The following is a 13898-nucleotide window of genomic DNA, read 5'->3' as shown; positions in this document are numbered from 1 at the left end:
AAGTTATCAATATCCTACTAGGCACGACCAGCAACATGGATATTATATATATCTAAAGTAAGCACATTTGTGTTTATATCTTTCTTGATCACCTCATGCAGAGTCTTCTTAGGTTTACCTTTGCACCTAACCATGGGTTTATCCCCCATCCGATCTACCCTTTTGGCCAAATGCTCTATTACTCTTCTCCTCTCATGTTCAAACCTCCTAAAATGAGATTTCACCATCTTTTCCACAATAAGAAATGCTCTAATTTTTTTCCTCTCTTGACCTGATTTCTTATTATGTCCATAACAGTATAACCACTTACTCAGAAACATCCTCATCTCACACTAAGCTTAAGCTCATGCTCCCCATTTACCACCTAGCACTCCATTCCATACAATATAACTTGTCTAATGAAATTAACCGTTTATTGTATATGAAGCCTGAATCACTCCTCCACTTTGAGCAACCCACTTAAATCCTATGGTTTACATCATTCTCTATTTCTCCATTATTTTGAATAACATAACCAAAATATTTAAATCTCTTAAATTTCCCTCTTCCTTACTAAACTTACACTCCATATACTTTTGTCTTATTGCGATTTATGCGTAAACCATGTATTTCCAAAACATGTCAGATCCAACTTCTCATCTAAATCTTCCTTTGATTTACCTAAATGGACAATATCATCGGGCAAAAACACACCAAACTCACATAAAAGAGGAGGGTTGTGAATCCCAATCACATGGAAACTATAGAGCAAAATACATGAACACCTATAATAAAAAGATAACTGTCTCGTCCTCTTCTGTACATTCTCTTTAATTGAAGTCTTTTTCTATATAAAAATAAAAAATATTTTAATTATAATAAATGGTTTATACTGATTATTGATTAACCAAAAAGATTGAGAGCAGGGAATACCTGTGTGCAGTATCGGGATGATCCAAACCAAGACAACGTTCATTTATTATTAGTTCTTTATGCTGTTGCATTATAGCCCCAGCCATGTCTCCAGCATGATATAAAACCATGGCAAGATACCTGAAATTCAATAATTTAATTGAGAAAATTCACTAGATGTATGTGCTTCAACAAAAATTTGAACCTATAAATGGAAGATCCAAAGTTTGCTATAAGTCTTAAACTTTACAAGGCATCAACAACAAAAAATAACGTGTTGGGCAATCTTACAATACAACATGTGAGAAATATGGAAAAGGCGCAAAAGAAGGGTTTAAAGAAGGGTTTAAAGCTATAACTAATATCCAAAGACAGGGAGAGCAGTGTGTTAGGAAAGAATTGACAGTGTGTGGGAAATATAAACGTTGAGGGAAGAATGATAGAGGTAAGTAATTTCTGAACGAGATTTTGCGAGAGACGTAACAGATCTCTCGAAGAAACTGTGCCTGTTTTTCTTCTATCCGATTTTGAGTTTTATCTTATCACATAATGGCTTCCTAGGCATTGATTCTTCAGTCCTCACTGATATCAGTTACTACTTACTAGAGGAGTTCTTGGAGGAAATTAAGTATAATATTACACTTTATTATCAGATTCATTTCAACATGAGAATAATTATATGTCCATATCTCAGTTTACCCTTGCAAGAAATGAAGAATTGAAGATTGTGGTTATTATCTCAAATATACCTTTGCAAGAACTGCCATTAAAATAAAGAATTTTTAAGAACATGCAAACCCACTAGAAATAAATAGACATACCGACAGCAGTTGGCAACCACACGATGCATAGGGCCAGTAACCTGCAGTGCATTTAAGGAAATTTCTTTTATGCACAAAATAATTCCGAGAGGAGTCAAAAAAAGAAAATGGAAATTTCATGCCTGTTGTAGAATTGAGAATGCCTCTGAAAATGATGTGTAGGCTTCACTGAGCATGCCCTGCATCAGAGGAAAAATCAAACAACAGTTCATTTTTGTTGGAAAAAACTCAGCCTCGGGGCTCTTTTATGGTGCATTGGGGCAGGGTGGGGGGGAGAGGGAGGAGGGACCAATATATTGAAGTAAAACTAAATTATTTTACAGTAACAAACATGCCCAAAGATTTAAAGCTTAATCATGAGGATACAAGCTAAAGAAGAAAGCTATCTATTAAAAATATCTGGGTTTATGGGACCACTGGTTTTGATTGGATTAACACTAATTACACGTTCTAAAATTTGCAAAATGTGTGGTTTGGAATGTTCCACAGTGAGATCTCTGTGAATTAGTCGAGTTGGATATCTGTAACAAATTGAGGATTAACCCTATAAACCCACATCAGTTTCTACTCACGTAATTTCAGAGGTTTTGGATCATGTAAAGAAGCAAAGATTTTGAAGAAATCCAGGGCTTTTGTAGTGCCTTTGTGTATTAGGTTGGAAGGTACTCCAGGGTTTCAATGATGCTTTTTTCTATCGATTTTATTTGGGACGGATTATCCTTTGTGGATTTCTTTTGGTGCTCAGCACATTGTCTTTTAAATGGGCACTTAGCTGATATTCACAGGGATTCGCATGAACTGCTACATAGTTAAACTTTTTAGATCTTCGTTATATTCTTGGTATCTATGTGAGGATGGCTTATCCTCTTCTGTAAATTCCATCCTTATAGCAACTTCACCCAACAAATAAATTACACCTTCAGCTTAATAAAAGCTATAAGCCTGTAACTTCCTACAAACTACAAAAAATCCCTCAATTGTTAGCTCGCTCCTATGGCTCAAAAGGCATTTATTATATATATTATACAAAGAACGTTAGATACCTCAGCTAATTGAAGCTTTCCTGTTTCTACTAGTTCTTTGGCTTCAGAACAGGTGGGAACTGAATGCTTGACCACTGGACAGAGATCCAAGACATCTGATGTTTGGAAAGGCGTTGCAGAATTAAGATCATATTTACGAGCTGCAACAGATATACCAACCTGAAAACCAAGTATTATTAAGACATGCTGACGCATACTCAAGTAGCAAGTATATAAGCATTAAGATAGAATGGCAAAATGTGACAGTACAGTTCTATTAATTCAACCAATTTATATATATATGACAGCAACAGCAAGCATGCACAGCAGAACTTCAGCAAATACAGAAAGACCGAAATAACTTCACCAAAATATGAAAATAATGTATGTAATAGGAAATCTAATACTATTTTCAGAAAAAATGAAGGAAAAGATATCCTAACATATCATATGCTTCTTTTCGTTAAAGCAGCATCACCAAAGAAGCACAGCTTGAAAGCAAAGATTAAAACAGAAACGAATTCTTCAAAAGCTTCATGGTGTTAGAAGTATTGAAAGATCAGAAATGAATATTCAGCATAAGTTATGTACGGCACTGACAAATTCACCTCTGAATTGAATGAACCATAACTAATTGTACATTTACCTTCTGACAGAAATTACGTAGAACAGAAATTTTCTTTACGCGTGACCTTGCATCCTCTGGCAACTCAAACTGCAACAAATTGAGTTGAAATTACAGTTCAAGTAACAGATATATAGATGTAATGATATGATAAGAAGTAAAGAAACACAGATGTCCTTGTACGCCGCTAAAGAAGAGAGCATATTGATTATATATAGGGTTATAACGGAATGCAGACCTATTATGCAAACACCACATAGAAAACCAATAATAATCCAATGTCATGGTTAACAACTAAATTTTTCGTTAAAAAATAATTGGTACCTCATATTTGACCATTGCGAATTCTCGAATTTCTGACCATAAGGCTTCAGAGCTCATATTCATGTATAAAGGTTGACTCTTCCTCAAAGATGTCCTGCCTTTCCATCGTGCTTGCCCTTTCTTTCCTGTAGATCGATGCCCAGCATGTTCCTGTAAATATAAAATTAAAAGTTAGAAATTAATCCACCAAAAACTTTGTAGTGTATAAGATTTGACAGGAATTTACAGTGATTTGTACATCATATGAAGACAAAAGCAGAGTTCACAAATTAATTAAAGTAATCATGGCTCAAGGAACAGCAAGTTAGGAAAGTTTAGCTCCAGTTATCTTAAAAAGTGAACCATTCTGGACTTGCCTTCTTGGGAGTTTTGGACTGTGCACCATTAGAAGTAACTTTTCCACCGGATGCTTGACAATTTCCAAATAGGCAGTTCAAGAAATGAGATACAGCCAATGCAAGATCATGATCCTCTGTTTCTCTCAACAATTCCTGCGATTAGTACATGATTAGAAGAAATGAAAAAGTCATGAAATCTCGGAAGCAAAATGTTTAATATCATTTGATTATCAGTGAATCTGAATTAGGTGAAATGATTTCTAAAATACAGCTTAATGCGAGCAATATGACCAACATATTACATATTAGTATCAAATAAAGTCTATCACATTTCTCGTGGACTGGAATTCATGAAACAAAATCAAGGGTCATCTGCAGACCCTTATAAGAAAAATGATATAACTTAGGACAGGCCAACCCTGACATCTAAAAAGTAGTAGTAGAACAAATAAGGGTACAATTGGTTTATGAAAAACATTTACTACTTTTTGCCACTTATTTTCAATTTCATATTTTCCGATTTTAGAAAATGTTCTATAAAAATATATTCTGTTCAGATATAGAAAAAAGTGAAGATATTTGGTTTCAATTTTCAAGATGCAGTAGTTGAATCATAATTGTGTGCGACACAACAGCAAAGCGCACTAGTTGTAAGCACATTAGGCTGGGTTTAACTTGCAGCAAACAAATTTAATTCTCTTATTATATTGGAGAGTCAGAGCAAGCAGCATTGAATTTTTTGGGAAAAGAAAATGACTGAACTAATCTATGAGTAAACGAATACAGGAGCCTTGCAAAGAAAAAAGTGAATTAATTCGTGTTTCATGGCATTTACCAACAAACCATTACATACGCTCCGGAATATTTCAAAAGAAACACTGAATATATCAAATCCGAATTTTTGAAACTTACATATTTAGAAAACATTCTTTATAATATTGTTTTCTTCCACATCTATCCAAAGTATATTTTCACCTTTCTGTAGATCATTAGTATATTTCTAGACTAGTTTCTCTTCATTCAGGAAAATGACTCATTTGACTGAATGAAAATAGAAAATAATGAAACCAAACAGTCGCCAACATTTTCTGACTCAAATTGTGTTGAATTAGGAAGCACTTTGGAACTATGAATAATTTTTGGCAACCCTAGCTATGAAGCAGTCACAACCTATACAGATTCACAGTACATCTAGATATAGTCGAGACCAGAACCCCCCCGGGGGCGGGGGTTACTAATTCAAAATCAGACTGTTCAGTTCAAACATGAATTGCAAGATCAATGACTGTTCCCAACTTATTAAAATCAAAACCGAAAGTAGAAAAAAACAGGTACCAAAATGCTGAAGCTCAAAATTGTTTTTTTACCTTGATAACATGCTTTGCAGATCTCACAACAATTTCATTATTACAAAGATCCCATAGATGAGGCAGATGTTTAGTACCTCCAGCCACCTTTCACGAAAAAAAGTAACATATGAATTATCAAATGACAAATTAAACATCTATCAGGAAAACCACAAAAAAGAAATGGCACTTGATCCATAGGATCAACTAAACTTTTAGAGCAATATTGACCAAGCTTACTTTGCCAATATAGCGAACATTAATTCCATGAGCATGGAGTGCTTCGGTTAATGTCTGGCCATCCATAGGTGAAACTTCAAGTGTGCATAGATCTTGTACAAACTTAGGAAGCACAACATCAGTAAGATATAGACTAACTTTCCTCACATTATCCTCATCAGCTGCTATTTCCTGAAGAATACGAACAAATACACATAAATAAAGTAAATGCTACAGGATATCAATAAAATTCTCACATGGAAAGAACATCCAGGCTACATGGAGATAAATGGGCACAGATAAACAAGAGGAGATCTGAAAAAAGACCTCAGGTTCCCCAGCCAATTTGAATTCAGTGAAGACGTTAGGATTAAAAACAATTTCCTCGCGACAATCTGAAGCTTCATCAGATGCCGAAACAAGCTCTTTGGCATCCCCCGTTTTCTCTTCCTTAGTCACTGTTTTCTCTTCCTTTGTTATGTCCTGCAGAAACAATCAAAGCAAATAACCACAGTTGATACATGCTTTATTGGAGGAGCATAATCAGCATGAAAATATCATTAATCCCCACAAACCTTAGAGTAACTAATGAAATCATTTGACATGATACTGAGTTGCAATAACAGAATATTGTTATCACCAATGTTTCAGAATGTTCAACTGGTCAACCAATCATATATATAAAACATGACCAGTTTTCTACAAATGCAAGGTCAAAGGGATCATATTGTCAAGATAACCATTTTTTATTAAAAATGAAAATGAAGTAAACAAGAAGCATCAAATTAATGCTTATGGTTTTCCATTCCAGCATTAAGCCTTTCTGCTAGAAACATAATTCAATGGTCAATTAAATACTCAAGTTGTCATGTATATTAATTATACTTTAGTTCCACAGAAGCTAAAAATAAAAACTGTAGGCCACCATGCAGTAGTGTTCAAACAAGTGCAGAAATCACAAAATGATATGCTCACTAGATGAAGTTGAAACAAGTAGCTTCTTTTCGAAAGAGTTGAAAATGATTAATTCACAAGGTCATAATGGATAAGATACCTTAAAAACAAAATACATTGCATATCAGACAATTAAAGAATACAGAAAAGAAGAGCCAATATTTCCTTAAATGCAGGAAGGGATGAAGAAACAAACAAAGTTAAGGATGATTATTTACAGTACAATACTTACCGCTTTGTCAGCTTCAGCAGCATTTTCAGAATCTGCAGCCATGTTAGAAGCCTCTTGAGAAGTTGTCTCCTTAGATTTTGATGTCTCCACTGCTTGGGCCTATTGACACAGAGTGTTCTGTCAAACTGTGTATTCATAACAAATCCTGAAGTGGTGTTGTCAGAATATTTCGCTTACCTGGCAATAGGCAGTAATTAATTCTGGTCTCAAGATACAAAATCGAGAACCAGGTCCAGTATAGTTTGCATCCCGAGGAGTCACCCTCAACAAATCAAGAAGATAATGCCTGATTTGGTTACAGAATTTACAAAATGAGATCAGAATCAGGGTAAGAACGTTGTGCAATAGACAATAGATAACATAAATGCGAGTTGTGAACATGTGATCAATTAAACTAGAACACTATAATCAATAATTTAATGTCAGAATTCAATAACACTTTTAAACAATAAATCTCATTCAAATAAATATATCCACAATATTCAAACCAAAATCTTCACTGTGGTACGAAAGCACCCCTATACTATAATGCATATACAATTACGCAGAAAGGAGGTAATCAACAGTGTACAGACTGTAAAATAACAATAACTCGAGCAACTACCGGTCATCGCCACCAACAATTCCCTTGCATTCCACAGGCGCAGCTAATTTGAAAGCATTTCCAGATCCATCAAGGACCGAATGTTCCTTCAAATGAAGGCGTTTGGCTGCATCTGCAACCTAATATAAGAAAAGCTAAGTTACAAGAGGTGGTACAGAAGGAAAAATAGTATATGGTTACAATTTATAGATAAAAGTATAGTATAATACAAGTTAAAGCTGTTATTTTCGGCTTAAACAAATATTCTTACAATAAGTATTACCCCGGAGTAGGAGGCATGGTCACTCACATGGTTCTAGACAGTAACACTTAAAACTTAAAGTTGACAGCCTCGTTAAATTAAATTAAAGTTCCACCTTCCTTACCTTAGAATGAAATTCTTCATTCCAGCAAATTTTCTTTCCATTGTCAACAGAGCCATACAAGAGAGAGTCTGACTTGTCCCCTTGAAGAATGCCTGGTAAAACACTCTGCAGCACAATATATAATTTCACAATCACAACACAATTTAAATTATGAACAATGATTTATCTATTTCAAATTAAAAGGACAAAGAAGCTGACTTCAAGTCCAAAATCCATCAAATATCTCTGGAAAAGTTGAACAATTTAACGAGTTCACTTAATTAGGTGTGTATTGGCCATTCTTTTAAGAAAATAAAAGACAGTATTATTTGAGAAATTGAAGCATATAGATTATATCAGGAACTCCAAAAACATTTATCAATTTATTCTTAAACCAATCCACTATTTCACCTACGAGGGTAACACATTCAGCTTAGAAGTATTCTAACCTTCATATTGGTTTCTCAATACTAATAGCAGTCATATTGAGATGTTACAAACATCTATGCTACAACAGGTAACAAGACGTCACTGATGCAATGGAGCATGGGGACTTTTAAAAAAAATACAGAAGAAACTGAACATAAATTCATATATCCATATATTCAATATAAATTAATGTCTTGTCATGCTTATAACCTCTGACAATTCATCATAATTTCAAAGAACGGATAAAGTTATCAATAGGCCAGTTTGTGCTTCACTACACACCTGAGCAACCACTCTATGGCCCCTGTAGTCAATTATAGCCATAGCAAGATTATACAGCCCAGGGACATCAGCTTCCTGGTAAGCCTTGGTCCCTTTCAAATCATTGTTTGCAGAAGCATATGTTGCCTGTTCGCTCTCAGCCAACTGAGTTTCAGTTGAACCATCGGCAGTGATTTCTGTGCCATTAACAAGTTCTTCTGAAACTGAACCATCATCTTTCCCCCCATTGGGAACCTGACGACTTTCTCCAAGAGGTGGATTATAAGACGATTTATCAGAACTTTGCACAGTGCCACATGCTTTCAAACTAGCATCTACATGTTTCTTTGACAGCTTCTCAAGGTCAGCATCAACAGCAAAACTGAAGAATATGTTGTTGTGCACATACCTATTAATAAAAATAACCTTGATTAGCTGAATATTTTCCAAGTTCCAGGTACAAAGCAACCTATTCTGTGGAGAAAGGTGCAACATGAGAGATAATAAAAAGTCATACAAACTACAACACCAAGATTCTGGACAATGCAGGAGAAACCAAGATACTTAGGAAATGAAGTATATCTGTAGCAAATAGCTCAAGCTTCAGAACAGTTATAGAACACTAACATGTGAAAGCATTCTGGATCGGTTGGGTTTATTGGGGGAATGCAGCCACTGATCACTCCAACAGCACCATTGATGGCTGCATCAACAAAGTCTGATGTCACTTTATAAAGTGCCCGATCCCGTAATATCCTGCAGTAATGGGAAAATCATCCAAGAAACAAGGATAACGGATGATTATGTCATTCTCAACATAAAACATGCAGAACTCTAAAGGTTTCAATTTATGAATTTGAAAATAATGGTACCTCTCCTGTGGAGTTGTATGAGGAAATTCTCTACAAGATTGCAATTCCTCATTCCAGTCTCTTTGCATACCAATTGGCTCACTGCCATACAAAAGAGTCAAGGCATTCTCAGCTCTAGCTGCGTCACGTCTGTGATCTGAAAGCAAAGAAAATGACATTGCAAATATATCAAGCCGGCATCAGAATTTTTATTCACACCTGAGTCAATACAAGAGATGTCTAAACAAAAGGAAATAAAAAGAAAATACATTAAGATATCTTCCATAAATTTCTAGAAGAGAAGAAAAGAGGTATCGCTCAAGATGCAAATAAGCTTAATAAGTTCCTGTCATTCTGAAGATGAATCCAATTTATATACAGAAACACAATTAGCATCAATTATTATTACAATAACTCAAAGCATGCTGATTTTCTCAATCATCCTTCATTATCACTTAAGTTTCGAATCCATAATGAATTACAGAGATTGACCATCAGAGGCTACCAGAATAGGATAAAAAATTGATTCCTTTTGCTGTTCCGATTTAATTTAATGACTGAAATGTTGCAAAGATCTATGTGTCAGACTACTGAAGTATGTACTGAAAAGCAGTTGCGTCGTATTGAGAAAAATAATAACGGTTTGCGAATGAATGCCCTAACAAGTAACAACACTGTTTAAAGGCTCAAAGTGGAAGTTTTATTATTTTAGAAAAAGAAGTAAAAGTTTTATGTATGTTTTGAATGCATCAATAACTTCATTTTCTTTTTCCTTTTTGGCTTCCATATAGAGCGGCCAGGGCACCCATTAGCAAAACCTGATATAATAGAAGAGTCGTTCAATCACATCCGTTTTCTTGGATGACTATTCATGCGATAGTTATTTTTTCTTACATGGTATTACATAATTGGATCCACAGGTAACACTACTTCGTGCATCAAAATTAAATTCATAACAAGGGACAAACAAAGATCTCTAAAGTGAGAAAATTGGTAAAATGTAAAGTGAAGGGTCACCATTGGATTTGTAACTTCCATCATATGTGAGTTTCACTATCTTATTTTAAGAATGATTAACTCCTCACTTCCCACTTTACTAATCTCCTCACTTTAGAAGAGTTTGATCCAATAAAAAGTGGCTTCTATGATGCCTAGTAATATGGTGCCTATGGTGCCAAAGATCGCACTTTTTTACTATTTTAAGTTGAGAAAGGCTAGAGGGCCATCATAATTTACTGTTTTTTGCCACCAGTTAGTCATCAACGTTTAAAAGTGTGGGCTAAAAGTATGTTGTTGAATTACTAGACTAAAAGAATTGAGTTGATGGCTAAAAGTAATGGCCAAAAACAATAAATTCTAATAGCCTTTGAGCATTTCTCTTTTACGTATATGCAACACTTTTGAATTTGATCATACTTTTTTTTATATTTGTTCTTTCTTTTTCTTTTTTTCAAAATTCATTATTTGGTTCTGCTTCCAAAATTTCAGAACAATAATTTTTAAATAACTGCTCAATTTCATTAGTTAATGATTTAAATTTTCTTCTATTTTTTCTTTATCCTTTTTATAACATGTATGCATTAATATTTCTTTAAGTAAACAAACTATGGTATTTAGTTGAGAATCAAGTGTATGGTTACAATATAGAAATTACTATTATGATGACAATCTTTTTAAGTTCCACAAGAAAAATAGTTTCTTTAAGGGTCTTGAGTTCATTAAATAAAACATATTGTATAAAATCATTTTGTATTGATTTTAAAAATTCTATGTCATTAGAACTAACATTAGGTAAAATCATAATTTTTTGATTAATTATTTGAGATAACTTGATAATTTCTTCTTTAAACTTTTGAAGCCTAATAGGTGATATGGTAATGTTATTTCTTATCATTTTTGCTACACTTTTCAAGTAATAGCCACCATAGGCACCATAATAATAGCATCATAGATTCCAAGTCTTCAAAATTTCCACGGGCACTTATTCTTGGTCTTCATAACATATCAAAAAATGTCCATACATTCATAGAGAAAAATATCAAGGGATATTATATCCCACAACTTGCTAAAGACCTTGCTTGCATCTCAAAATGCATGAAAACCAACTAGCCAACAGGACCCAGTTTTAGATGTGATAAAATAAAGACTCTTCACTTAACAATTTTCTCTCCAAACCAACAGATGGGGGAGAATATATCAACTATCACTAAAGAAGAGGGATGACTATTACAACCATAGAAAGAATTGAAAAGATAATACTGATAAAACAAATAGCTAGAGCAAGCGCTTACCAGGAACGGGATACGGCCCAAGCCACGAATTAGGCGGCAACAAAGATTGCACATTTTCAAAAGGATGGGCAGCAGCTCTACCGTCCAATATTTCCCGGAAAGCTTTAAAAAAATAAAAATAAAATGGTTATCAGTTTAGCTTGCCAAAACAAATTAGAGAAACTTTAAGTACACTTTACTACCTTTCTTGAACTTGGAACTAATCTTCTGTAAGAGTACGACAAGAGTTGTTGCTTCAAAAGTGGCCTTACTTGGCCTTGGATCAAGAGAGTTTGCTGAGCTTGAATTGACATAGAAAAGTTTTGTACTCCCAGTAATACAAAATTTATTACCCTCAAGAGTTACCACATCTAAGTAAATCAAATCTCCGACAAGCCTGCGCATAGCAAAACAGCCATTTTAAAAAGCATATAAAATAAGGTGCATGCTATGGTGCCTATGCTATAGTGGCAATGGTGTCTTAAAAGTGTTGCTAAAATTAAAATAACGCTTTTTTAAAATTTAACAACGCATTTTATTTTAAAAAATAAAAAAAAATGCTACCAAAATGTAAAAAAGTGTGACTTCATTTTAACACCACTTCACCATTGCTACCATAATCATAGGCACCATAGACTCCACCATAAAAAATGAGGAAATGAAATGATATTTTGTTGAGAAAAAGCCTATGAAATGATATTAATGAGGAGGATGTTTCTCAAGGTACCTTCTATAGCTCGGAGGGGGGTTAAAGGATGAAAATACTATGCTCTCTACGCATTTAATATCTTTCAATGGGGATGATAGCAAATTCCCCAATGAACCAGAGACATCCTCCATATAACCAAGTCCATCTAGCTCAGGAACCTCAGGTTTCGAAGTATCTAGATACATATGAAGATGCAAAACAGTGTAACTGAATAGGACACAAATTAAACAAACTAATATACCAAATATTACAAAGGGCAAGAGAACTCTCTTACCTCCTGAATTTGCAACTTTATTTTGTGCTATATCATTCTGTAGGGTAAGTGATGTGGATAGTGAAGCATGGACATTAGAAAGCGAAAGCAGCTCTCTAGTTCGGTGAACATGAGCCCTTATAGATCTATCATCATATATCGCTGTAAAGACAAAGTGTTATAGTGCAATGCAATTAAGTCTAAGTATATAATTGCTCCAAGAGTGGAAGTTCGTTGATATACCAGGAACCATTTCCAAGGTGCAATCTCCAGTGGTAATATCAGCTACCTCAGAAATTTCGTTATAATCTTCGAGGTGGTGGGTGGACCCGTCCTTTGTGTGCAGCAGCAAGTCATAGCATGTAATAAAACATGTTTCTGAAGCATCAAGAAGGAACTGTCTAATATCCATAACAGAATCACCTGGATTCAACTGTAAATCAATCGAACTACTTAGACGAAACCTGTTATGGTTATAATAAAATAGAATTGCACCATATAAAAAAAATAAAAAGATAGACTTGCAAAGCTGTAAACTTCATACAATAAATCTTAAAAGTTAAATGATCCGAAAGCAGACTCTTAACTTTTATGCTGACAAGAACCAATTGAGATAATTAGATTAGATCTCGAACAAGATAAATGTTTTGTGAACTCATTTTGTCTTGTATAATAAGCCGACAGACACTCATCTACCCTTAGATCAGGTGTCAAGCCCAACTCATTGGACCCAACACACCACATCCAATAGCAAGAGGTGTGTGCTAGCTCAATGTACTGGACAAAATGAGTACAAACAACACATCTCTTGCACTCAGTAAGACATAATAACAAATAATAGCTTATTGATGAAGCCAACTTACCTGAAGCTCAAGCTTCTCTCCAGTTTGTGCTTTGACTGTAACAGGGTAAAGGTGAAGATCACCTGCACTATCAGGTCAGAAGGATATTAGTTATGAAGTGATCACCAAAAACTAACTGCAGAAAATGTTTCAAATCATGTAAAACACAAAATATTAGAAACAAAGTAATCACCAAATAACTGGGGAAATAAACTCTAGGATCACATAGACATTGCAATCGTGTCTTGTCTAATATAATTATATGAACACAAGAAGAAAGTTTGCAAAAGCCAGATAATTTGACCTTAAATTTTAAACAATAGCTAGAGGGAGAAATAGTACCAGGGGAGTGATTGAAGAGAATAAGAAAAAAGTACAGGATATACCCAAAAGCGGGGAAGTGGAACCAGGAACCAAAAACAAGAAAAGAGAACAATGAAAAGAAAATCAAAGTTGAAAACAGACAGCTACATAAAAGGCATCAGGATGAATTTTAGAACCTAATTTAGTTTGTGGGAAAGGGGCTATTTTAGTCTTACAGGAAAGGGGCTACTATCTACTAT

The 13898-nt window shown here is 34.5% G+C and overlaps 1 protein-coding gene across 2 annotated transcripts in view; it reads right to left on the bottom strand.

Moving 5' to 3' along the window:
* The window catches only part of LOC107612670 (clustered mitochondria protein), a gene marked incomplete in the record, with an annotated part of 18002 nt that overhangs the window by 2247 nt on the left and 1857 nt on the right, over positions 1-13898 (bottom strand). For both annotated transcript variants that reach the window (XM_016314372.2, XM_016314371.2), the window contains 23 exon segments: positions 913-1032; positions 1713-1753; positions 1835-1891; positions 2756-2914; positions 3381-3449; positions 3684-3833; positions 4040-4174; positions 5389-5475; positions 5608-5778; positions 5914-6069; positions 6773-6871; positions 6950-7058; positions 7377-7495; positions 7742-7846; positions 8432-8819; positions 9038-9166; positions 9283-9418; positions 11553-11654; positions 11735-11928; positions 12259-12415; positions 12515-12655; positions 12737-12926; positions 13357-13418. In XM_016314372.2, the coding sequence (XP_016169858.1) occupies positions 913-1032; positions 1713-1753; positions 1835-1891; positions 2756-2914; positions 3381-3449; positions 3684-3833; positions 4040-4174; positions 5389-5475; positions 5608-5778; positions 5914-6069; positions 6773-6871; positions 6950-7058; positions 7377-7495; positions 7742-7846; positions 8432-8819; positions 9038-9166; positions 9283-9418; positions 11553-11654; positions 11735-11928; positions 12259-12415; positions 12515-12655; positions 12737-12926; positions 13357-13418 (3076 nt within the window).

The sequence above is a fragment of the Arachis ipaensis genome, chromosome B08, assembly GCF_000816755.2.
Source record: "Arachis ipaensis cultivar K30076 chromosome B08, Araip1.1, whole genome shotgun sequence".
Classification (NCBI taxonomy): Eukaryota; Viridiplantae; Streptophyta; class Magnoliopsida; order Fabales; family Fabaceae; genus Arachis; species Arachis ipaensis.
This window is presented reverse-complemented; position numbering and strand designations above follow the sequence as displayed.